Source organism: Ailuropoda melanoleuca, chromosome 7 (assembly GCF_002007445.2).
Source record: "Ailuropoda melanoleuca isolate Jingjing chromosome 7, ASM200744v2, whole genome shotgun sequence".
In the NCBI taxonomy this organism is placed as follows: Eukaryota; Metazoa; Chordata; class Mammalia; order Carnivora; family Ursidae; genus Ailuropoda; species Ailuropoda melanoleuca.
The window spans coordinates 46,854,576-46,879,285 of NC_048224.1; the positions used below are offsets into that span (position 1 = coordinate 46,854,576).

General features: G+C 47.0%; 1 protein-coding gene across 10 annotated transcripts in view; it reads right to left on the minus strand.

Annotated features, from left to right (window-relative positions):
• CDK5RAP2 (CDK5 regulatory subunit associated protein 2) overlaps nucleotides 1-24,710 on the minus strand; it is a 164,003-nt gene that overhangs the window by 82,104 nt on the left and 57,189 nt on the right. For 9 of the 10 annotated variants that reach the window (XM_034664402.1, XM_034664406.1, XM_034664401.1 and 6 more), the window contains 3 exons: nucleotides 23,228-23,446; nucleotides 10,367-10,537; nucleotides 6,400-6,540 (listed from right to left, as the gene is read on the minus strand). In XM_034664402.1, coding sequence (XP_034520293.1) covers nucleotides 6,400-6,540; nucleotides 10,367-10,537; nucleotides 23,228-23,446 — 531 coding nt within the window. The remainder of the gene's footprint in view (nucleotides 1-6,399; nucleotides 6,541-10,366; nucleotides 10,538-23,227; nucleotides 23,447-24,710) is intronic. The other variant, XM_034664403.1, reaches the window with a different exon arrangement.

The following is a 24,710-nucleotide window of genomic DNA, read 5'->3' on the forward strand; positions in this document are numbered from 1 at the left end:
CAATATGATTGGCTCGGACACTTCAAAAGTATGAAGGGCACGAAGGTCAAGGAAAGGCTGAGAAACTATTCCGGTCTGAAGACTAAAGAATCAAGACAAAGCAGCAGGTGATCCTGAATCAGGGCCTCTGGCTATGAAGGGCTTTGTGGGACGAGCGGGGGAGCACCAGCGAGTCTGAGCATCAGAAGGCAGTGAAGAGTCCGCTTATTCCCCATTCCTGACGGCTGCACTGGGTTACACAGGACAGTGTCCATGCTTCTAGGAAGTACACACTGAAGTGTTCAGAGGCGACAGGACTTATGCTCAGATGCCTTGGGAAAAGTGAAACCCTCGATTCTTGAAATGTGCCTATAAAGTTGAAATCATTTCAAAATAAGAAAAGAACGTGAAAATAAATAGTTAACGTGGAGCGTATCTGGCACAGTGTCCTGCATGGACTAGATGCTCCCTCAATGCTGGGGGGAGTGAACGGGGAGTCGCGCGCTGAGAGCAGCCCCTTGTATTTCACGCTGACCTAGGCTTTGTCCTAGAGTTAAGATGAGACCTAGGACAGGGGTTCTTAACCCCACTGAAATTGCAGGAATACTACTGCTGCTCAAACCACAGCAGTGTGAGTGTTTTCCTGTGACCGGGTCATCCAAGGAACAGTTACTGTGTGTTACAGGTATCTCAAGTATCTTAACATATTGACTCTTACTGAACTACTGCAGGACTACACTCGCCATGCGATCTTGAGGTTGAGCGCGGTCAGAAGCACCACTTCCAAAGCATATTTTTAAATATTCTGATGACCAAATTTCAAAGTAACTGGTTTCCTTTATAATCCTGTGCATGTATTTTATGCATTTAAATCCTTTTCCAGGGAAGAGATCCCCGGCTTCAGCAGACTAGCTCGGGGATGCAAGGGGCAAGAAAAGGTCATGTGTCCCTGATCTGCGGGAACGCTGCTATGCTTCTAGCCCTAACGAAACAGGGCACCACCTGCTAATGAAGGGTTGCAAATGCTAACCCACCAGTCTGGTCATGATAAGTTAGCTACCCAGGCTGCTAGAAATGTCAGGCCCTTTAGTAAATCATGCCACATGTCACTGGCACAAGGAGCTCCCATATGCCTCTTATGCACAGTGACAGTGTCATGTGGGATTCTCTCAGCTCCCACCTGTACACACCATGTGTGTCGACAGAGGGTCCCAGAGAAGAGCCCGGGGAAGAATTTAACAGGATAACAAGACGATGTCAGCCACCATGCTCAGTGCTCCCTGGGCTTTTTCTCATTGAGTCCTCACAACAACCCAAGGAGCTTAGGTGTTACCTTCCCCCCTCATTTCCGTGATGAAGGAACCGTGGCACAGAGGGCCACCTGCAGGCCCGAGGTCAGGAGGAGAGGCAGGGTGTGGACCCAGGCAGCCAGGCTCTGCAGCCCGTGCTCTCCAGTCTACCCATCAATGTTCCATAGTGGATGCAAAGCACTGGGGCGCTTGACAGGGTCACACTGTCCCGGTCAACCATGCAAAAGGCAGCCAAAAATGAGGAAGAAAATTAAAAAAAACCCTACTGTTCTTGAGCACCTACCATGAAGGGCAGTGATGGTTAAGAGTGTGTGACCTCACGGACTGTGTGACCTTGAGCAAGTTCCTCGACCTCTCTGTTTCAGTATCTGCACCCACACGTGAAGGTAATGGTTCTACACGGCCTAGAGGGCTGTGACGGAGATTCAACCAGTTCATCTATACGACGTTCTCACAGTGATGCCTGGCACTAAGTAAACACTTGGTGGATGTCAGCCATAACTTCTATTCCTATGTCCTGCGGCTTTGCTGGGTGCTTTACCCATATCCTCTCTAACTGAAACCGGGGAGGTATATTAATCTTCCCATTTTTCAGATGAAGAAACTGATTCTCTGAGAAGAGAATATCTGTTTGAGTCCATCCAGCTAATAAGTGACAGTCAGAATGTGTGCTTAGGTATGTAACTTCAAAGCCAATCAAGAAGGGCTAGGAAAAGCAATGGGTAAATATGGACTTCAGTTGGATGGAGTAGACTCCAGATGTGGAATGCGTGTGCCCAGTGAAACAATCCTGACTCCGTGGCCCCTGTATCTTAACGGGATGGCAGTGGGCTGGGCCCCAGAGGACTGCCCTGCAAGGCCAGGGCCCGGAAGCATGGCTCGGTTCCCTTCTACCCTTCTTGCCAACAGCACTTCCGAACCTGCTCTCCTAAGCCCCTACCCTCCACCTGCCAGCTGACCACACCAGCTCTTCCTTCTCAGTGGAACGAAGGAACCCTCCATCCGCACTCCGGGGGGGACACTCCTCCCCCTCTGCAGGGACCATCACTCCCCCCTCTCCACTGACACACTCCCAGCACCTTATAGGGTCTGCTTAAGGCCGAATTCTCACCAGGAAGCCTTCCCTGACTGAGGAAAATGCCCTCTTCCGGCCCCCGTGGCACTCTGGTTCACTTGTGCCCCAGCGCTAGCGTACCGACCACCTGCTGACAGGTCCGAGGGCCCCGGGTGGGCAGCCCCATCCCGAGCCAGGCACAGGGCCCGGCCCAGGCCAGATGCCGCCGCACACACTTGCTGACCTGACGATTAGCCAGGTAAGAGGAAAACACGGCGACCAATGTGCATCTTAAGAGTAGAGATGCCTGTGGATATTTTGCATAATGGAAGTCAGAGTGAGTCAACATCTTCCTAGAAGCAAATAGCTCACCCATGTTAAATAAATGAACTCTTCAGAGCCATTTGGGTCCCATTTCATCAATCACCTATTCCCCTGCGTTGAATCATGCCCCATTAGAATGAAGTCATTTGGCTCCCTCAGCAGAGCTGACAAACCAGTAGAACTCTTCGGCGGCGTAGAGGCAGTGGGCCAGGCTGCCCTGAGGGGAGCATAAGCCTGCTCGGCAGACACAAGCCACCCCCTCCCTCCCTCCAAACAAGAAACAACCCAGGCAGGGGGCCTCTCACCCCAAAGAGGACCTTGACCGCCACACACCTACCTGTGTCTGCCTCTGCAGTTTGTTCTCCACCTCCCTGGGTGTGACCACCCAGCTCACCGCCATTCCCATGTCATCTGAAAACTGTCCCTAAAACATGGGCAGGACCCTGGAAGACCCTTCTCTTAGTGAGCCAGCCCCTGGGACCCACACTAAAGCAGTATGATTCTCTCTCCAGGTTCAGAGATTTCCACTGAGAAACCACAAGTCTGGGATGCTGAGTGTACGTCACATCAAACACGGAGCCCTAGAGTCTAAGACTTCTACTGTCCACGGGGCTGCCACAGTTTCACCCTCTCCGAGACATGGCTACTCAGCTCTCCCCGGGCACCTGGGAGAGTCCCCAGCACGCTCCCAATAAACACCCCCTTTCACCACTGTTGCTGTGACCACATGACTCAATATTGGATCCTACAGCTTCCAACCGGAAGAGCCTTAACTAATAACTAATGCACTGATTATTTCCAATCCTATCAGGAGGTAAGCATGCAATTCCCCTATTTACAGATCGGGAAGGTGGGTTCCGGAGAGATCCAGTTACCTGCCCAAGGTGACAGAGCTAGAAAGAAGAAGAACTGATATTCCAACACCAAGTCCAGAGCATTCCCTACTCCACATAGCTTCCTTACCGACTTGAAGGAAACACATGTAATGTGCAGACCACAATCTGACGAGATAGCAGATATGTAAAGAGAAAGCTTAACGGCTCACTTCTTGGTAAGCAGAGCAATTTAGTGGCCAGGTAGATGGATGGTCTCTCCTTTGGTAGCTATGTCACAGCTCGGCAACAAAGACATTTATTTTAATACTCGGGAAAATCAGCAGTGACGTCCCAACCATGTCAATAGCCAGGCTATAAATCTCTGGCTGCAGCAAGTCAAATACGGTCAGTGTGCTTTCCTCCCTATTCTTCAATTCCCTGATCATCCAGCATTAATTCTCAGAATCCCACAGTGATTAGAGGCAAAAGAGACTGCCCCGAGTCCACGGAGACTTCATCACAGCCTCAAGTTCTTTGCAGAAACGGGCAGAGGATAAACCCTAAATCAACACAAAGTGGCCAAGGGCACAGCAGGAGAAATCCACATTTTCTACAGAGAAAGAACTACAGTACACCTTTCGGGGGGGGGGGGAGAAAACCATAGGCTGCAAGAGTTAGGACTGTGTAGATGGGCACCTAGAAATTTATAACTCCAAAACTATCATTTATAATTCTTTATCCACAATTTGCAATTAGTCTTGCAGAACAGAATTAAAGCCTTTGCTAAATTACTCAGGCATTTTGCACAGTAATTTAAACATCACCAGCATCTAAATGTAACCGAAAATGGTATGACTTTTTACATGTGGTTCTGTGAAGTGCAGACAGCGCCCAGTGCGAGAAACCAAAAAAGTGGTAGCTGATCAAACTAGTGAGATTAAACTGTAAAACAACAAATCTACAAACATTTCGTTCAACACTTACACACATTTTATTTGACTAAAATGGGATTCAAAATAGCAAGGTTTGATGAAATGCATTCAAAACGGTGAAGATCTGTCCATCTAAAAACACCTTGATGGGCTGTTACCTTGTTTCAAAACACTGAACTGTGCCTTATTACATGGTTTGTTTGGGTTTTTTTTTAGATTTTATTTATTTATTAGAGAGAAAGTGTGAGTGGGGGAGGGGCAGAATGGGACGAAGAGGGAGAGAATCTCAAGCAGACTCGGCCCTGAGCATGGAGCCCCATGTGGGACTCCATCTCATGACCCTGAGATCACGACCTGAGCCAAAACAAGAGTCGGATGCTTAACCAACTGAGTCACCAAGGTGCCCCCAGGTTAGTGTGCATCTTAACACCCAACTGAATTTGGTCAAAATCAAGTAACTGTATGCAAGCTTGACTCACAAAATATTAGCCCTCTGAGATTTTAGTTATTGGACGTGCCCGGCATCACCCAAGGGGTGACAGAGCCAAGAGAAAAATCCTGGCCTCCAGACTTCTGGCCCAGCCCAAGGGTTCTACTACTCTATGCTGACACTTTCATTCAAGAGGAACGGCAAAATGCAAGCCCACGAATGGTTGGGGTTAAGAAAAAGTCCCCGCTTTCAGCCACTGACGCCCCTGGACCAGGGCTGACACCGAGCTGGCCCACAGTGCAACGGCTACTACTGGCTGCCACATTACTGGACACCAGCCGTAAAATGACCCCTGACCCATCCTCGCCAACCTCCCCCGTGGCCCCAGCCCGTCCCCCTACACCTCGGGGACCTCAGGGACCTCTCCGAGAGCTGGTAACTAACTAGACGGCTGGTCTCTGGCACGAGAGCAGGACTCCAGCCCTACCGCCTGAGTCTGTTCTGATGGCTATGCCCGTGCGGCACCGGTTGTTAATTATTTTGAGAATCACCCTTCACAAAACCACAAGTCATGATCAGAGCCATTCATCAAAGAACTAATTTGCGTAAGAGAGTTCTCCGTCTTTTGAATGTATGAACTTAATTAAAGCCAGGTTTAAAAAAACAAAACTTGGCCTACGATGAGCTCCCTTTCTTCCCCATATCTGGCTGCCAAGTTGCATTATATGCAAGTTGGGGAGGGGGCGGGGTTCAGAACAATCTGTATGCATCTCTCACAAACCAATCTAATCATTCATTCACTCAACAAACGCTCATGTACTAGGCCAAGGACTGGGCTCGGCATCGGGATTTTGACACGAATCCCAGTTCCGCGCCCCGAGGTGCCCATCCCTGGTGTGCAGCGGCTCGGGCGAGGGGCAGCAGGAAGGCGGATCCTACATCAGCACGAGGTTGGGCGCGCAAAGTGCTGTGTACCAGGGAGGAAGAGAAGTCACTAGCAAGCAGGCTCAGGGAAGGGGACACCAGAGGAGCGCTTTCAGGGATGCTCAGGCGTCACCCAGTAAACAAGGAGAGAAAAGCTGTTCCAGGAAGATGGCACAGCATGTGCAAAGGCACAGGAGAGGTGCAGAGATGGCGTGTTCGGCAATCTGCAAGGAGTCAGCTGTAGCTAGAGATGCCAGACAGCGACCTGAGGCCACACCAGGAAGGGCCTGCTGGGCCAGTTTTTGTGTGTAGCTGAACAGGAAAATTTTCTTAACATAGAAATGACATACACAGAGATTACACAGTTGAGAGGTGAACCCTGAGATAGCAAATACGAGGCTCACCTCTAACGAGCAGTGACTTACCCGTTTCCTGTGTGGTACAAATACCAGGGCTCAGCCCAAGGATACCCATCAATAAGGCGGACAGACTAGGAACCATCCTCCTACCTCTTATAAGCTCGACCATGGACAGGAAGGCATTGGAGGGGCTCTAGGTAAGAGGAGTTATCACACACGTGTCAGAAGGAACACGAATTCACCCGCAGACATCCCAGTCTGGTCAAGCTTACCTCCGAGAAGATGCAGTTGCCGCCTGGTGACCACTGCAAAGAGCACTTTGCTGGTAAGCCCTCAGTCCTGACCCTGAGCTCCCCGCCGGTCTGTGAAGGACGATTGTGCTGTACCGCTTCCAAACCTTTTTCACTGAATTTCTAAGGAAAACAAACCAGGAGGAAGTTCTCACCAAGAGAAAAAATATTAACAGATTGTCCAAAACTCTTTAAGGGGAAATATTTTATTTTTTCTTCCCATTATTTTCCTCGAAAAAAATTTCCATCATCCAAATATTAGGCGATTACAAACCTAAAGCAAGCGCATCAGGTGTTTCCCACCAGGAGAAAAGCAGCCCGCGGCCAGGGCGTAGGCAGGGCTGGTGGCAGTCACTATAACGCGCCCTTCCCCCCACCACTCTGAAGGCCGCCCGGCGGGCACAGAGAGCCAAGCCCAGGCCCTGCCCCAGGGGATGGGGTTCCCATCCTGGGTCCCCCTTGACCAGCTGTGATCTCTGGGTCTGTTTCCTATCCTACAGGGTCACTGTGGTGATTAGAGGAATTGTATATTGCAACCCAACAAAACCCAGTCTCTCTCGAAACATCACAGATTTGACAAAACTTGAACCATCTATATCTACGAGGAGATCTGACTCCCAGGAAGAAAGGCGGTGAATGTTGTTTTGGGGTCTGGTCGCATGTGAAAGGGTCCTTCGTGATGATGCACCTCACTGAGCCCTTCGGAAGATCTGGCATTCAACAACACGACAGGACTGGAGACCCTCTCTCTGGTCTTTTGGCCAAGGTCAAGCATAGAATCTATCCCTAACTATTTAAAACCTAGTAACTCCTTAACGAGGTCTCTGTCTACTCTAGGTCAGAAATTAAGGGCAAGAACCACATCTGATTCTTAAGTACCTATCAGAATTACTTCATCGTGTCAAATGTTTTAGATGAGCACAAACACGAAAGAAAACAGAAGCAACTTTTTATAAAAACCTATTAGACTATAAACAGGAAAAACTAGAAACCAAATAACCAACACGGACTTTCCAGAATTGCCATAATACAGCTGTGCTTGACTCACACTTTTCATTTTCCTTTTCTGAAAGTCCAAATACATATACACATTGTTTAACAAACAGTCCGCATGGCTTACATGGAAACAGCACTCCCCCCTTCCCCCACACTTCTCACCTCTGGGTCCCACTCCCAGGAAAAAACAACTTACAATTCCTCGGCCTCTTCTGCTATTTACATTACATTACTACTCTCACACTGCCTGACTTTTTTTTTTTTTAAGTAGGCTCCCTGCCCAGTGTGGAGCCCAACACAGGGCTTGAACTCACAACCCTGAGATCATGACCTGAGCCAAGATCATGACCTGAGCCAAGATCAAGAGTCAGATGCTCAACCCACTGAGCCACCCAAGCATCCCACTGACTTCTTAAGGTAAGATTTATCTCTTGGCTCCTACCATAGAGGTTTAAGGATTTAGCTCTTAGAATATCTACCCCCCCAGCACTTATCCTGATAGTTACAACACAATTTCAGTTCCATCGACAGTCCGCATTTACACTATTAGGACCACACAAACGCTGTGCATGACTCACCCATCCAGCCTTCTGTGATTATATTTCCTTTCGTGTTCATTTCTTTGCTTTCCTTGGAATCAGTAACAACTGCTTTGTTCTATTTATTCACTTAGTTCATAAAACTAAATTAGGTACTTAATGTAGATTTATCTCTAAACTCTCTAAAAGAACTTTAAAATGCCTCTAGGGGCGCCTAGGTGGCGCAGTGGTTAAGCATATGCCTTCGGCTCAGGGCGTGATCCCGGCGTTCTGGGATCGAGCCCCACATCAGGCTCCTCCACTAAGAGCCTACTTCTTCCTCTCCCACTCCCCCTGCTTGTGTTCCCTCTCTCGCTGGCTGTCTCTCTCTGTCAAATAAATAAATAAAATCTTAAAAATATATATATAAAATAAAATAAAATAAAATAAAATAAATAAAATAAAATAAAATGCCTCTAGATGGAGCCAGAGACATCAGGTAAATGATGGGTTCCATTTCCATTTCTTGGGAGAAATCCCAACTGAGGCCCTGTCTCAAGAGTTCAAATACAAGCTCTCTGCGTCCTGGGCCTTCCCGTCACCGCATCCCAAGAGAATGCCCTACTTGTTGGATCCCATGTCTCTCTCCTTTGGGGCCTCTTCCTCATTTGTAGGGGATCACTGTTCAGGTGTTCACTGCAGGGGATCCCTGGCAGGCAGAGGATTTTAGGCATGGAATGTCAGAAAACAGCTTTGTTTGCCCTCACTCTTGCTGCTGGCTCAGCTCAGTACGGAATGCTGGGCTGGACATCACTCTTCGTCAGCAATCTGGAAGCCCTGCTCTCCTGCCTTCTGGCCTCCAGTATTGCTGTTGAGAATTCTGATGTCATTCTGGCTCTGAGTCTTTTGCACCTTGCTCTAGAACCTTTCAGATCCTCTCTTTATCCTCGTGTGCTGCAATTTCACAAGGCCGCGCATCTCACCATTACTTGTGCTAGAAACAGAGGGACCCTTTCAACACACAGGTGTCCGTCCCTCCACTCTGCAGTGCTCCTACTGCTTTGAGGTTTCCCTTCCCTCTGCTCTGCCTGCCCCATCTCCCGGGACCTCCTGTCAGTCACATCTTGGAACTCCTGAGTCAGGCCTCTCCCTCTCATATCCTCACCTGTTTGTTTCTCTGTCGGGTTCTATTTTCTGGAAGGCTCACTCGACTTTATCTTCCGGTGTTTCTAACTTTCCTATTAAACTCCTTACATATGTAATCATACTTCCCATTTCCAATGGTTCATTCTTCTTTTCCAAATATCTTTTTTTTATCAGATCCTGATCTTAGTTCTTATCTAAAGATGTTACAGTATTGAGTTCTTTTAAAGCTGTCTGGTTGCTTCTCATCCTTCCATTTCCATGGCCTCTATATAGCCTTGTTCTGTCTGTCTTTCCTTTTACACACTTTTCCCCTGTTTGGGATGCTCAGGCCATCCACCCACCTTTAACGGGAAAAGTGGTCAGAAGCTCCGAGTGTGGAAAGAGCACATCGATGGCAGGCTCACCGAGAGAGGACCAGTGGGGACATGCTTGTTCTGTTGGAAGACACCCAACTGTCTCTTCTCACCTCGGACTCTCAATGTTGGAGATGCACACTTCAGTCCCGTTTTCATTCAAGAGACCCCCTCCTGCCTTCAGGTGCATCTGGTAACGCCCCAGGCCAGAGCTTCTCTGGTTTAAGGTCACCAGAGAGGAAACCACCCCCATCTCCTGCTAGTGAAGAGAACAAGGTCACCTAACGGCCCAGCATTCCAGCCAAATCTCCTGGTTACAAAGGGACCAGGTCCCTCCGCTGAGCTTCTCTGGGTTCTGTAGGATACACCAGCTTGCTCCTTGTTGGCTTTTCACCCCAAAGGCATGGAGCAGAGGGCTTGTATCTTTCACCCCGTCACTGTCACTTCTACAAGGCTCCAAGGAAGCAGAGCTAAATACCTGTGTTGACTCTACCATGGCAACCTGTTAGCCTGCACTAAATCAAAACGTCACTACACGATCAAACAGGAAGGGTATCCCAAGACCAAACGGGGACAGTTAGAGGAACAGCATGGGGGGGTGAGAGGGCCTGGCGCGCCACAGAGCAGCAGACACTCACGGCAGAAGCACCTCGGTGAAGCGGGCTGGCCCCTAGGGCGGAACAGGCCAGGGCCTCCATCGGGCTCTACTGTGGACGGGTCATACGACCCAGAACAAGTTCCTTCCCTTCTTGCTGGTGGCTGACGCCCAAAGGACATAAAGGAAGCTCTGAGGTGCTCTGACATAAAGCGGGGAAGACCATCATCGTTTTTGCCAGCCTTATTTTCATATAAACGCTTCTGCAAAAGAGTTTTTAAAGAAAACAGCCTATGCCAAGTCAACAGATTAAAATACAAAAGAAAAAGAAGTTACGGTACCTGAAGCAACAAGTCCTTTGGATCGATGCTTCCTGTCAGACTTCTGATCAGTTGCTCTTGACTGTGCAATTTTTTATTACTTTCACTCAAAAGACTCTTGTAACGATTCTCCACGGCTTTCTCTCTTTCATTCACTTCATCGCGTAGTTTCTCAACTTCATTTCTCAGGTCCTACCGGAAGAAAAAGAAAAAACAGAACTTACTTGACAAACACTTCAAGATGACCCTCTCTCACCTGCTTAGCGCTGTACGAGAGCAACCTAATAAACGTATTTCACAAATGTGCTCTTCCTTCTCTTTTAAAGTCTGATGAAAACCAGCTTTAAGAATGAACTGAAATCTGGCAAAAGCTTTATGCATGGATATTTATTGCAACATTACTCACAATACTGAAAAACCAGAAAGAAACGAAATATCCAACAACAGGGAATTAATTATTTTTCAATAAGGAATTAATTATAAAAAGAGTATGGCATTTTTAAAAACTGCATAATTATGGGGCGTCTGGGTGGCACAGCAGTTAAGCGTCTGCCTTCGGCTCAGGGCGTGTTCCCAGAATCCTGGGATCGAGCCCCACATCAGGCTCCTCTGCTGGGAGCCTGCTTCTTCCTCTCCCCCCCTCCCCCCGCTTGTGTTCCCTCTCTCACTGGCTGTCTCTATCTCTGTCGAATAAATAAATAAAATCTTTAAAAAAATAAAAAATAAAAAAATAAAAACTGCATAATTATGGGACGCCTGGGTGGTTCAGTCGGTTAAGCATCTGACGCCAGAGTCTTTCAGCTTCGGCTCAGGTTTTTGGCTGAGATCATGATCTCAGGGTCCTGGGACTGAGCTCCATGTCGGGCTCAGCGCTCAGCTGAGTGAGAGTCTGCTTGTCCCTCTCCCTCTGCTGCCCCCCTGCCGCCTCAGCACACTCTTTCTCTAAAATAAGTAAGTAAAATCTTTTCTAAAAAAAGCACAATTATGAGGAAAAACAACCAAGACACTATATGATATGATACCAATTGTTTCCTGAATCTTTTTTTTTTTTTTTTAAAGATTTTACTTATTTATTTGACAGAGATAGACAGCCAGCGAGAGAGGGAACACAAGCAGGGGGAGTGGGAGAGGAAGAAGCAGGCTCACAGCAGAGGAGCCTGATGTGGGGCTCGATCCCATAACGCCGGGATCACGCCCTGAGCCGAAGGCAGACGCCCAACCGCCGTGCCACCCAGGCGCCCCATGAATCTTTATACAAAATATTGTTAAGGCTATGAGGAAACACATCGAAATAATAACAGTATACCTAAACAGAGGGATTGTGGGGACTTTCAATTGATTTTTATTTATTTTTCTGAGTTTCTAAAATCTCTAAGTAAGTCTATATTACCTTCACAATAAAAAAATGATCTTAAATAATGACACTTACAATTAATATGGAAAATGCTTGTGTTACAATGTTAAGGGGAAAAAGACAAAACCAACAGTAAACCGGGTGATTATAGCTACCTCGGGATGTAGGCTCTTGGTAATACTGAAGTACTACTCATGAGAGCAAAAGGCTGGAAACCACCCAGATATTCACCAGCAGGGAAATAAGGGAAGGTACCGCCTCACAACAGAGCGCTCTGAAGCGACCCAGAGAAAGGAATGAGGACTCTATGAACGCACTGCCCTAAAGCAGACTTCAGAATACACCGCTCGGGGGGGCAGGGGGGAACCCAGGAGAGAAAAAAAAGTATGTATAACATACTGCCATGTATTTAACTATAAAATGAATTAAATGGTTGCCAATAGGGAAATAAAAAAGAGAGAACAAGGCAAAAGGAGGGAGCAGAACTCATTCTACTGATGTAACACTGAAGCCAGTTAAATGTTTAGATAACTATTTGAAAAAATAAAATAAAAATCTCCTAACCTAGAAGCAGAGCAAACGAACAAAAAATAAATCTAACTGTGTATCAGGCTGATTGGTTAACCAAACAGAGGGGAATTAGAAGCGTCGCCTTCGGCTCAGGTCATGATCCCAGGATCCTGGGATCGAGCCCCACATCGGGCTCCCTGCTCAGCAGGGAGTCTGCTTGCCTCTCCCTCTGTGCTCTCTCTCAAGTAAATAAATAAAATCTTAAAAAAAAAAAAGTAATTTGTATACCCCTAGTGGGATATTTCTCCAAGGACAAAAGGGACTACTGCAGAAAATCTTACACTGTTTCAGTAATTATGTTGGAAGAAATAATGTGTGTTGTTATTCTGAAACAATGTGTGTGTATATATATATTTATTAAATAAGTAATTATTAGTGTGATAAGAACCAAGACTACAAGCCTAAGAGAATACCAATACAAATATAAAATTAAGTTAAAACATGTCACTGTAAATATGAATTGGAAATGTCAATATGAACTTTTATTTTCTGTTATTTCCTTCCTCTCACTGAGAAAGCCTAAAATCAGCACCCTCCCCAGTATCCAGACGGTAGTCTCTAAATAGCATTTCCCACCAAAAAGAACCAGAATTCTCAAAACACAGGCCCTAAACAACATTATCAGCATCACCTGGGAATGGCAAATACAATACATAACCAGAATGGCACCCAGTAAATATCTGTTGGCTGGATGGATCGATGGATGGATGGATGGAGAGATAGATGGGGCTGCTCCCATTTTATGAAGGAGGAAACAGGCTCAGGTAAAGTAACTTACCCACAGTCACAGTCACTAAGGGGCAGCACCTGCCGGATTCCAACTCTGATTGCAAGCCTCTCAGCTCACGTCCACACTATCACCAGGGCTTGGATTTCTTTTGCAATGATCCCCACCCACCTACAGTCATCTGGCACTTGCTTTTAGAAACCTCCCTCTGAAAACTGGTAACAGGGACCACAAAATCTTGTGTGAAGCCATTTAGGTACATCTTTAAATTCACAATAAATCTGCCTGCCATCCTAGAAAGATCATCCTAAAAAGATCATGCCTACTTTTTGTGCGGGGGGGGGGGGCAGGTAGGGGTAAAGAGAGAATCTTAAGCAGGCTTCACACTCAGCGGAGAGCCCAAGGCAGGGCTCAATCTCATGACCCTGAGATCATGACCTAAACCAAAATCAAGAGTCAGACGCTTAAGCAAGACTGGGCCACCCAGGGGCCCTGATCATGCCTGCTCTTTAAGCTTAAAATATTTCTGCATTGTCCTAAGTAAAACGTGTGCACCATTCATGCACACAGTAATTACTGGTCCACTTACACCATTTCCCCAATTCAGTTCTCTCTCTGCACAAACACCTATCAGACCCATTATTTTGATGTCTGGCTCAAGTTCTAGTGTATATGCGTGTGTACAACAGTAATTTACTCCATTCTCCCACTTCATTAGCTTATAGAATTTTAAATTCAGGTACGTAAATTAAGAACGTGTATGTTTTAAGTGATAAAGGTGACTAAATGTGCTACATTTCTCCCACATGTCTCCCAAACTAACAGACTTGACCTGTTCCAAAATCCCACAGAGGACACGTTGCTGGGTCATTCCTCGAGATTAGGGGTTCTTAATCTGAGGTCCACTGAATGGGTCCCTGGGAGCTTATGCAAATTTCTGTGTGTGTATATTTTTGGCGGTAGTGGGCCCTCAGCCTAAGTCAGGGTCTCAAGGAGAGTCAGGACACCAGAGAGTACAAAGTACTTCTCCTATTATACGCATCCCTAACAGAAACTAACATGTACCAAGCACAAGCTGAGCCACGCACGTGTCAAGGCACTTTTACATAAAACATCTCTAACCCTAAAGACCGTGCACACGGTAAATATTATGAGCCCTGTATTTACAGAAAGGAAACCAAGGCTCACAGAGGCTGAGAGATGTTTACAAAGCTTTACTGAAATTCAAGCCCAAGTCAGTGAGACCCCAAATCCTGCACTCTCTCCACCCAACTGCACTATTATTAAGACCAAAGAAACAGAAAACCACGCTGTGACACAGGCTGCCACTGGTCACTCATTCCAATGCCCCAAACTGAGGTTCCAGTCTCTCAAGGACTCAGGACTGCTGGAATATCCAGGCTGGGATGGATGCCCTCCTGCTAATGAAAGGGGCAGGATCAAGGACCCCAGACCTCCTGTGCAGGACAGGCAGAGAAGGACCCCCGCGGGGAGGGGGAGCTGAGGCTGCGGTGGCCTTGAGGAAGAGCAGCTGCCATGGCAACACAAAGGCAGCCACCGGGCTCCCGGGCTCGGCACCAGTGCGGTTATAACAAATGTTTAGGGGAGGCATGGAGACGGCATGTCTCGCCTGAGCAAAACAATCAGAACTGAAAACTGATAATCTTGGGTGGTTTCCCCAAACCTCTTTCAATATTCCTAGGCTGTGAAGACACACAGAACTAGCCTTGAATCCGGGCTCTACTGTGGATGAGCTCTGTGACCACAGACAGATAATCGAAATCCTTATGAGTGCTTCCTTTCCAGTAAATGGGGTTAATCATACAGGCTCCTACTTCTGAACAAAAGGACAGGTAAGAGTTCGAAAACCCCTCTCCTGTACCAGACCCCACCCTGCTTTCAGGTAAGCGCTGCCACAGCAGGATCTGTGTGTGGTGACATCAACTGAGTGGCCTCGCTTTCTACCTAATGGGCAATTTTCCTTTAAGACTCGCAGGTGCACTCTGGACCAACACTGAGCTGAGCGTTGCCTTTGCGTATCAGGGCATTCTCAGGGGAGACTGACAGAAAAAAAAAAAAAGTGGAATATTTTAAAAATAAAATATCCCCATAATCTTAGAATCACATTAGAAATGAAAAGCCAGGCCCTCGTACTTCCTTCTGCAGTCAGCTGGTTTGTTTTATCTCAGGCCAGATGGAGAACGAGATGGTTCTCATCCATCAAATTTCCACCTTCTCAGGTTTCACAGTGAGAACACTTGTCAAAGTGCTCAGTGGTTCCCTTTAAATACACAAAGGAAACTTCTCCAAAATCTTAATGAGGAATAGGAACCCAGTGATGTAAGAATTTCCAGAATTAGTATGAGACAGTGGTGTTCGGGCCAGGTTCCGTGGAGCCTGGCTGCTCCTGGGGGCTGCGGCAGAGGCGGGACGTGGTGGGGAGGGGGTGCCAGGCCTCCCCCACACTTCTCCCCGAGCGGCTCTGCTCTCAGGTTTCCTCTCCGGGAGAGTCATATTTGAACAAGGAATTCCTAAGCTTAAACAAACAAACAAACAGAAACCACTGGAAGGGGACCGTGCTCCCCACAGAGCCCTAACACGCACGTGTGCTACTGTGTGGTACTGCCCGTGAGGACTGCACAAGTCCCAAACGAGGAGCTCAATGTGGCTTTCGGCAGAAAGCTGGCAGACAAGGGACAAAGAAGTCGAGGCTCACGTTGGGCAGGGCTCAAGGCCCAGCTGGGTCCCTTAGCCGTCAGGCATCATGCCTCTCTAAAACCCCACCTGAACGATGTGATGGAACATTCCAACCCTTTCTACCAGGCCACTCGCTGTGCCCCCTCGTGCCAGGCTCATTTATGCCCCCCAGGCCTCCGCACTGGCCCTCCTCGACCAGGAATGCAGTTCTACCCCCGTCCCCGCAGCAAACAGCTACTTACCCTTCAAGCCTCAGCTCCAACCCACCTCCTCTGTGAAGCCTTCCCTCCCACCCCCTCCTGCTCTTAGCAAGTTCCAGGCCCTGTGCTCTCCAAGTGTTTGGCCCATCCCCCTACCTGCACTTATCATCCTATATTTTAATTAGCTCTTTGTCTGTGTTTCTATTGTATTTCTCTGCTAGATTCCTTCAGAGACTGTGTCTGATCTGATTCAGTCCTGTACTCCCAGTGCCCAGGCCAGAGCGTGGCACAGAAATTATAAAGTAAGAACTAGAGATAAGGGAAAGCCCTTCTGTTTGTGCTCCAGAGAGACGACAGCAATTCCACGTGAAAGCTGATGGGAACAGCCTTTTAAAGCAGCTTCCACAGCAGCCGCATGCACAAGCCACTGAGATACTACAGAATCCGTCACTCAAAGTGGGTTCTGCCTCCCTTCCTAGAAGGATCAATCAGCTGGAAAGGAACAGACAAGCACTTTCTTCAAAGGAGAGGTGAGTGTTGATCAAGGAAGAAATTTACAGCTTTGTTGACTTGGCTGGTAACTGGGCAGACCACATTTATTAGTCAACAGTGTCCATTAGATTCCAGCGGACAGTGGTTTGTCATTCAAAGTCCTGAGCCAGCACCTGCCACGCAATTAAAAGCAGAAGAGGAGGAAAGGAGAGGGGTCCGATCCACTGAGCATCCACTTCTACGCGCCAGGAACCAGAGGAGGCACTTTCTCGTGGACTGAATGTTATTATTCATTCATTTCATCCTCAAGTAGGCATAATCAACCTTGTGGTAGGGGAGAAAACCTTAGTTTAGAGAGGTTAAGCCACTGACCTAGAGGCTTAGCAGTGCGCGCCTGCTAACGCTGACATTCGAACCCACTGCTCCAGAGACACCAGCTCACACTGCCAAGTTTCTCCTTCCCAGGGCAGCAGGCAGCATCATCACCATCACCAAAACAGCAACTACTCATTGATCAGTCAAGACGTGTCAGGTATTATGTTCATAATTGCTATCCCCATCTCAGATAATCCCTATGCCTAAGCTCTGTTTTTGTAACAAGAAACAGGCACCGCAGTTCGGAGAGGCAAAGTTACTGGCTGACGGTCCAACAGCTAGCCAGTGACAGAGCCAGGACTCAAAACCAGTTTGACCCTGGTCTCTGCACTCAGCCTCTCTTAAGAGTGACTGGAAATTGCAAAGATAGAACTTCCACCAACACAGATCATTTCAACTGCATGTTGTTCTAAACGGACTCCAACTGAGACTCGTTATACCTGAGTAAAACAAAAACAAGGCAAGGGGAGCTGTGACCCTTAGTAAGAATCACATGACCTCAGGTCTGGGGTCCTCGGCCTACCTAACCAGCCTACAGATACTGTCTCCAAACGCCATGTTTTGACTATGGATCACAAGAGATGCTCTGAACGCTGTCATAATCTCGTCTGGAGCTATCCATCAACAAACACATGTGAAACCAGAGGGGTTCAGGATGAACTACCCTGAAATTAAGCCTGCTCCTGTCAAAGCACATGGGATTAGCCAGCTGGGTGACGGGTACAACTTTAATTAGATTTTTGGGCTTTAGCCAGCAAATGCATCCCCACAGAGCTAAGTGCCCAGGTACTGAAGCACACACTTGTCAGAGGAGCGGATGACAGGTCTTGTAACAGATGAGAGCATTATGAGACAGTCTGGGGAATACAACTAAACCAATGTCTCGTATACGTTCCTTATAAAGGAGAAAAAAAAAAAAAAGACTAGCACTTGCTCCTCTCCCCCACCCACCCTGAGTAGCATACAGAACGCTTGAACCAGAAAGAGCAAATCTAAAATAAAGGTTTACCTCTATCACTTTCCCCCAAACACACACACACACACACACACACACACACACAGAGCACGCATGCACATGCACACATAGGTACATACTAAAAGGAGAGCCTTAAGTCTCTGGAGCCAAACAATGTATCAAAGTGCAGGTGTGAGGGCAAGGATGTGACAGTCCGAGTAGCATTCCTGTTATAAACCACACAAACCAGGACACGTTCAACATCACAGTTAAGACACCGACTTGGTAATAACAGATTCGTTTTTAGTCTGTGGTAAAGGCCTCCTGAAAGTCCTTGTGGGGAGATGGGTCCCTCTGGTGGCAAGGAGGTATAATACAATAAAGGGGATCTATCCGAAAGACCCTCACGTTTGGACCTTTCTGGCTGTAGAAAGACCTCCCAAGTAAAAACCAAAGTTTGAATTCACCAGAGCCTACTGACAGTGCCTGCACCGCTGCAAGCACTCCACGAACGTCCCTTGGATAAACGGATGAACCACTGCAAAGATACCACGGGCTGAGTCAGCTGTTCGCGGCAACTGCAGGCAATGCGAACGAATAGGACAAACAGAGCATCACGGACAAACCTCACAGTGCCTGGCACCATCTGACACAGTGGACCCACACGCCCCAGCCGCAAGATGCCCGTCCACGCAGACGCCGTCTCTCTCCGGAAAGCTTAGTACAAGCACAGTGACCGGGCAGGAAGGCTCCTTGGCATGAGCGAAGGATGGTTTGATCACACCCAACACAGAACCGGTTGGCTGACCGTCAGAAAGAATCCAGGGAATGCTAAAACAACAGCAACAACCAGTATGCTTGACGACGGCCCCCCACAAAGGTTCGGAGTCGGGGCTCATCTATAAACAGGGCTGAGACATTTCTGAGTTGTTAGTTCTTGTCCAAGAAACAAGAATAACAGGAAACAGCCAGACACTGTCCCAGGGACTGGAAACCGTACTCCTTACAAGCTCACGGACTAGGGTGGTGCAGATGGGGCCGCCACACTGCTCTCATTGCGGGTGGTACCGTCAAAGGCTCTGTCCTGCTCCCAGAACCCTCCAGCGGCCCACCAGAGGCAATACTGCCCTTGGGTCTGAGTGCCAGCCAGAGCTGTCCTTTTACCTTAACCTGTTCATCTTCAGACCCTGGAGACCGTGTAACTGAATTTCCCTTTTTACTTTCACTGTCGGAAGCCACAGCTGGATTTGAGCCCCTGTCTTTGGTACTGGGTTGGGCACCAGAGCGTGCATTTCTCTTTATTCACTCTGCTTCCATTTCACTAGTCACCCTCTTTGTTCCTTGACCTGAATGCCTTTACCTTTATTTTTAATCTCATTTTTACGACTTCCCATAAACCTCTGAAAATGTTTTTGAAACATCAAAAGAAATAAATTACAATTTTTAAAGCTCCAAATAATACTTCAGAATACTTCAAATTGGACATTCTTGTTTTGTTTCCCCAAAAACACCATGTGCTCTCATACCTCTGTGCCTTTGCCCTCCATACAAAACCCCCTGCTCCCTTGCCTACTGATTAACTTTTATTTAACTCAAGCTTCAGAACCAACCAGTTTACAAGTTCCTTTTCCCAAGAGCCTTCTCTGATCCTACAAGCCACTTCCATGCTCTGTGTTTCGTGGTACTCTGTTCACACCGCTGTTGTGGAACTGTCCCCATGCCCAGTAGAGGGCCTGCATGGTGTTCCATGTTGCTGAATGCGCGCATGGAATCCTTTCCTTTGCCAGGGCAGAAATAGAGGCACTAGGGGCTCCTGGGTAGCTCAGTTGGTCAAGCACCCAACTCCTGATTTTGGCTCAGGTCATCATCTCAGGGTCCTGAGATCAAGCCCCATCTTGGGCTCCGTGTTGAGCGTGGAGCCTGCTTAAGATTCTTTCTCGTCCTCTCCCTCTGCCCCTCCACCCCCAAAAAAGAAAGAAAAAAGAGAGGCCACTAAAAAGTCTGCATATTTGTTTGTTTGTTTCAATCCACAAGCAACAGCAGCAGCAGCTGGTGAGTGAATCTAATTCATTAGAGGGCCTGTTACAGATCAGGCAGACAAGACGAGCAGGGCCAGCAGGTCCCCCTCTATCTCTGCATTCACCCCGGCACCAGAAGGCACAACGCCGCCCGTGACGCTCCCCAGACGCTGAACATGCCAGCGCCCCAATGTCCGGTGTGAAGCATTCACATGAGACAGACACAGCCAAATTCTCAGACTGTAACATGGAGATACCACGGTGTTGCAGGGCAGACACCAAAGGCAAGACACCATGGCCAAACCATCTCACCAGAAACACAGACATAACCTGATGTAGGAAAGTAGTCATGAGCAGATGCTAGAAAGCACTGGGTCACAGTCATGTTCACCTGAGGTAAGCATTTAGAGTAGGTAGCGGTGGCTCTGGTCTGGGTAACTGCTCATCCCTCCCAAACACGTGCTTCTAGAGGAGGTTGTCAATGATGGGACTCACGCACATGCGCCCCTGAGCACACGCACACACTCCTGACAAAGAAGAATGGGTGAGTGACCCACGTCACATACTGACAGGGATGCAGCGGGGGCAATGGAGTGTTGAGAGTAGTCCTCCTTCCTCCTATGTAATAAGCTGGGAATATGCAACCCCAGCAGGACGGCAACGATGGTCCAACTACCAGCACCTGAAGTAAGGAGATGTGAGAGAAAGAAGCCAGCTCCCAGAGAGCGAGCTTCGGTCCGGGCCGTGTCCCAGTCTCTCTGTCCCTCCAGCACTATAGCCGCACAAGCAAGAAATTCCTCCTTTTGCCTAAGTTAGTTCAAGGTGGGTTTCTGTCACTGGCAAAATAAACAAAAACAAAAACCCTCCTGCCCACAGTGTACTGGACCCCAAACCCTTCCTCATGGTCACATTCCCCTTCTCTCTTCACCAAACAGCGCTTGCCTCCTTACAAAGATGTGTACGCATTACACAGGAATACGACCAGCTGTCAACAGCAGCCCAGCACTAGTCCAGAAGCGCCAAGATTTACATGAATAAGTGAATTATGGAGCCACCAAACAATGTCTGACACCAGAGGGACAGGAAAATAAATTACAGCATCTCCACTCGATGTAATACTATGCAGCCGTTTAAGATGTAAGAGTAAGTTATAATGTAAAAAAATTACATATTTTATGGAGATATATACGTACTCGTGTGTTCCCAATCCAAATTCTATTGAATGAACCTTTTTCTAATGACAGTGGGGGGAGGGGGGGGGCGGACGAGGGAACGAGCTATTTTAAACTAAGATGCAGTTATCCAGCACTAAGGGAGTGAGACCTGACTATGAAAACTGTTCCTCTATCCAAAGACCATCTGGCCGCTCTTGTCTTTACCTCCTCCATACAGCACACTACTCAAACCTTATTCTTCTCGCTCAACTCAAGTGTCACCTCCTCCTGGAAGGTTTCCCGACTACTCCATCCCACAAGGATCTTTTGCACTGACTCTACAGATTTTAAGCTGCTTTGCATTTTGTCATGTAGAACATCCTCATCGCCCTTAGAAACGATAAAACTTTCAGAGGTCACGTCTTAGACTTCCATCAACATCTAAACCAGGTTCACTTGGTGTTCAATAACATACGCGAAACAGATACTTTAATAACACACAGTGAACTGCTACACTCCAAGATCGCTGGTGGCCACGTAAATTGGGCCAGCCCTTTGGGCAAATGTTTTGGCAACATGATTAACGAGTGTAGAGTATTTGTGCCATCTGACCTAGTAAACTCACTCAAATCCCAGGAACTTCAAGGGAAAATGCCTTTATGTCCAAAGATGTTATTGTGGCATCATTTAAATAACCAAGGTGTCCGAGAGAGCAGGCAGCTGAGTGAAGCATGTGAACTGTATTCAGCAAAGAGCATGCACCATTCAGCACGATCGTTCTGGAGGCCACACAACACAGAAGGATGCCCACGATGAAGTAAGGGCTCGGAGAACACAGAACAGGAGTCAGCCCCGGACTAGATTAGGGGCCCGGTTGCACCAGGTCTGAAGGGCGACACTGAAAACCAGAAGAGCTGCCGTGTTAGGGCATGGTGATGTTTTATTCTTCTAAATTTCCATTACCGCTCCCTTCATGCTCGTTACTACATTTGTTAAAATATACAAACATTTGTACTTCAGTTCTCATGCCCATGTTAGAGGTCGGATTGCAAGCAGTGGAGCCTGACGTCCCTGCCCACAGCAGCCACTGGAGAACTCAACTGTAGTACCGGAAGCTCCCATTGAGACCTCTACTCTGATGACTGTCCACGTGAGGTCCTCTGCCTGTCCAGGGTGCCCAGGACGGTTATTCATAACGTGTCAACGATCACTCAGACTCAGACCCTATCCCACCTGCCAGCACCAAGGCTATGCATCTGGACATGACTCTCAGGATGCTGAATACTTAAGTTTAAATACAACAGAGAATTTTTTTAAAGATTTATTTATTTATTTGAGAGAGAGAGAGAGAGAACAAGTGGGGGAAGGGCAGAGGGAAAGGGACAAGCAGACCCTCCGCTGAGCACAAAGTCCAAAGCAGGGCTCGATCCCAAGACCCCTGAGATCATGACCTGAGCCAAAATCAAGAATTAGATGCTTGGAGCACCTGGGTGGCTTAGTCAGTTAAGGAACCAGCTCTCGATTTCGGCTCTCTCCCTCTCCCCCTTCCCCCATTCACTCTAAATAAATAAGCAAACAAACAAACAAATAAAATCTTGTAAAAATAAAAAATAAAAACACATAAAGGGTTGGTTACTTAACTGACTGAGCCACCCAAGTGCCCCTACAATAGGAATTTTTAAAGATAAACTATTTTTTGCCTACCAAATCCAGAGAGAATTTTTTAAATGCTAACATCCAATGCTGAATAAACAGTCTTTACAAAAGGACCACTCTCATAAAGAGAAACCCGGTATAATTATTCTGGGAAACAATTTGAGTATACCTATAACAGTTTTAAAAACACTCATACTCTTTGAGCGGATAATCATGCCTCTAGCAGGAAATAATCAATGGAAAAATATTTAGATACAAGGACATTTGCTATCGCATTTGTTATAAGGCAAAAAAAAAAGTGTAACGACCTAAATGTTCTACCATAAGGGACTAAGTAAACTGTGGCACATCCAAGTGATGAGATACTATGCTTGCACCAAAAAACTAAAACATGTTTCTGAAGAACACTCATAACATGGCGACATGCCAAAAAGAGAACACTGAATTACAAGATGCAACACCACATTTCCAGCTTGATACCAATAGTGTGTGTGTGTGCGTGCGTGCACACACGTGTGCATATGAAAGACAGAGAAGGAGAAAATTTCAAGATCATGAGAAGATGAGTGAAATATGTTCTCCTTTACTTTTTTCAGACTGTTCTAAGTCTTCTGAAGAGAAGATGTCCCTAAAGTCAGAAACAGCCGTCAAGAGCCCCAGCCCGACCACGCCACTGCTGCTCACGTGGATGGTGTGGTCGCCTCTGCCACTCTCACGATGGGCTTCCTCCAAATCCTTCTCCAGCCTCTCCCTCTCCTGCTGCAGGGTGCTCAGTTCCTGGGTGACCTTCTTAATGTTCCTACGCAGTCTGTGGTTCTCTGCACTCTTGGTGAGGTTTTCGGAGTTCAGCTGTGCCAAAAGGGCTGCCTTCTCTAGCAGAGTGGCCTCATAATCTTCGGACCCCTATGAGAGGAGGGAGACGGGGGATGAGCTGACTTCTGCAGCACACTAAACAGACCAAAACTCTGTGCTCCTTCTTCACCTTGTAGTGGGGGGAAGGGAGTTACGGAACAAAAAGAAGAAGATTAACATAAACAGCCTCCAGGACCCAAAGCACAAATAATCCGAAGATTCTGAAATAGCGCAGAGTGAGGATCATGTGACCATGTTGATGGTACGATGCTGATGTTAAGGGGGAAAAGATCACAACTGTGTAAAAGAAGCTTTTTTTTTCTTTTTTCTTTTTTTTTTTTTTAAAGACTACAAGGAAAAGCACAGAATGTCAGAAACTGTCTTTAGTTGGGTGGGTTCATGGATGATTTTCTCCTTTCACTTTTTTCAAATGTTCTAAGGTTACTGAGCATGTTACTTTTGTAATGGTTTAAAAAAGAAAAACAACTTCAACAAGTTATTTATAAAAGGTAGAACATGAAGGGTGCCATCCCACAAGCAGAGTCAGACTCAGGCACGGGCAATGCTCACAGAGGTTAGAGCAGCTCAGACCCAAAGTCATCCGGAGAAGCAGAAGTGGTTGGCTGGCAGCCCCATGGCCACTGCAAGCGGCTATAAATTCGGCGGAGTCCAAAGGTTAATTGTGTCCAGAACATCCTTACTTCGTTAACACACAGTTTGGTAGAAAACACATATGTGATTATCAAGTATTTGAAGAAATACTGTAACTCACCAATAATCAAAAAGAGCAAATTAAAACAAGCTTTGATTTAACAAGATGGTTTTAATGAGGATATCTAATGCTGGCAAACTTACTATAAAGCAACACAATTAATAGTAACTTTTCAAGAACTGACCAACAAGCATCCAGAAGCTAAGAAGTACACTGGCAGGAATGTAAATTACTGTAACTCTCTATGGACAGATTATATACATCAAGTATGTGCGTACAGGATAGAGGTGTTCACACTCATCCCAATGATTCCGCTCCCCGGATTCAATCTCAGGGGAAGAATCCCAAATATAAGGGGGAAAAGCCATATGGACAGTCATCCATCACAGATTTACTGTAACAGGAAAAACGTGTAACATGGGGATATTCCAAATCACACATGATACCAAAAAATAAAGATTAAATTGTGAATGCTCTAAAAAATAAAATCTATGCATAGGAGAAAGCCGAGAAAGAAAAACATCAAGATGTTAACAGCGTGGCTGGGTGATCTCCTGATTCCCCTTTTTTTTCCCTTCCTTCTAGCCCCCCCAAAAGAAAATT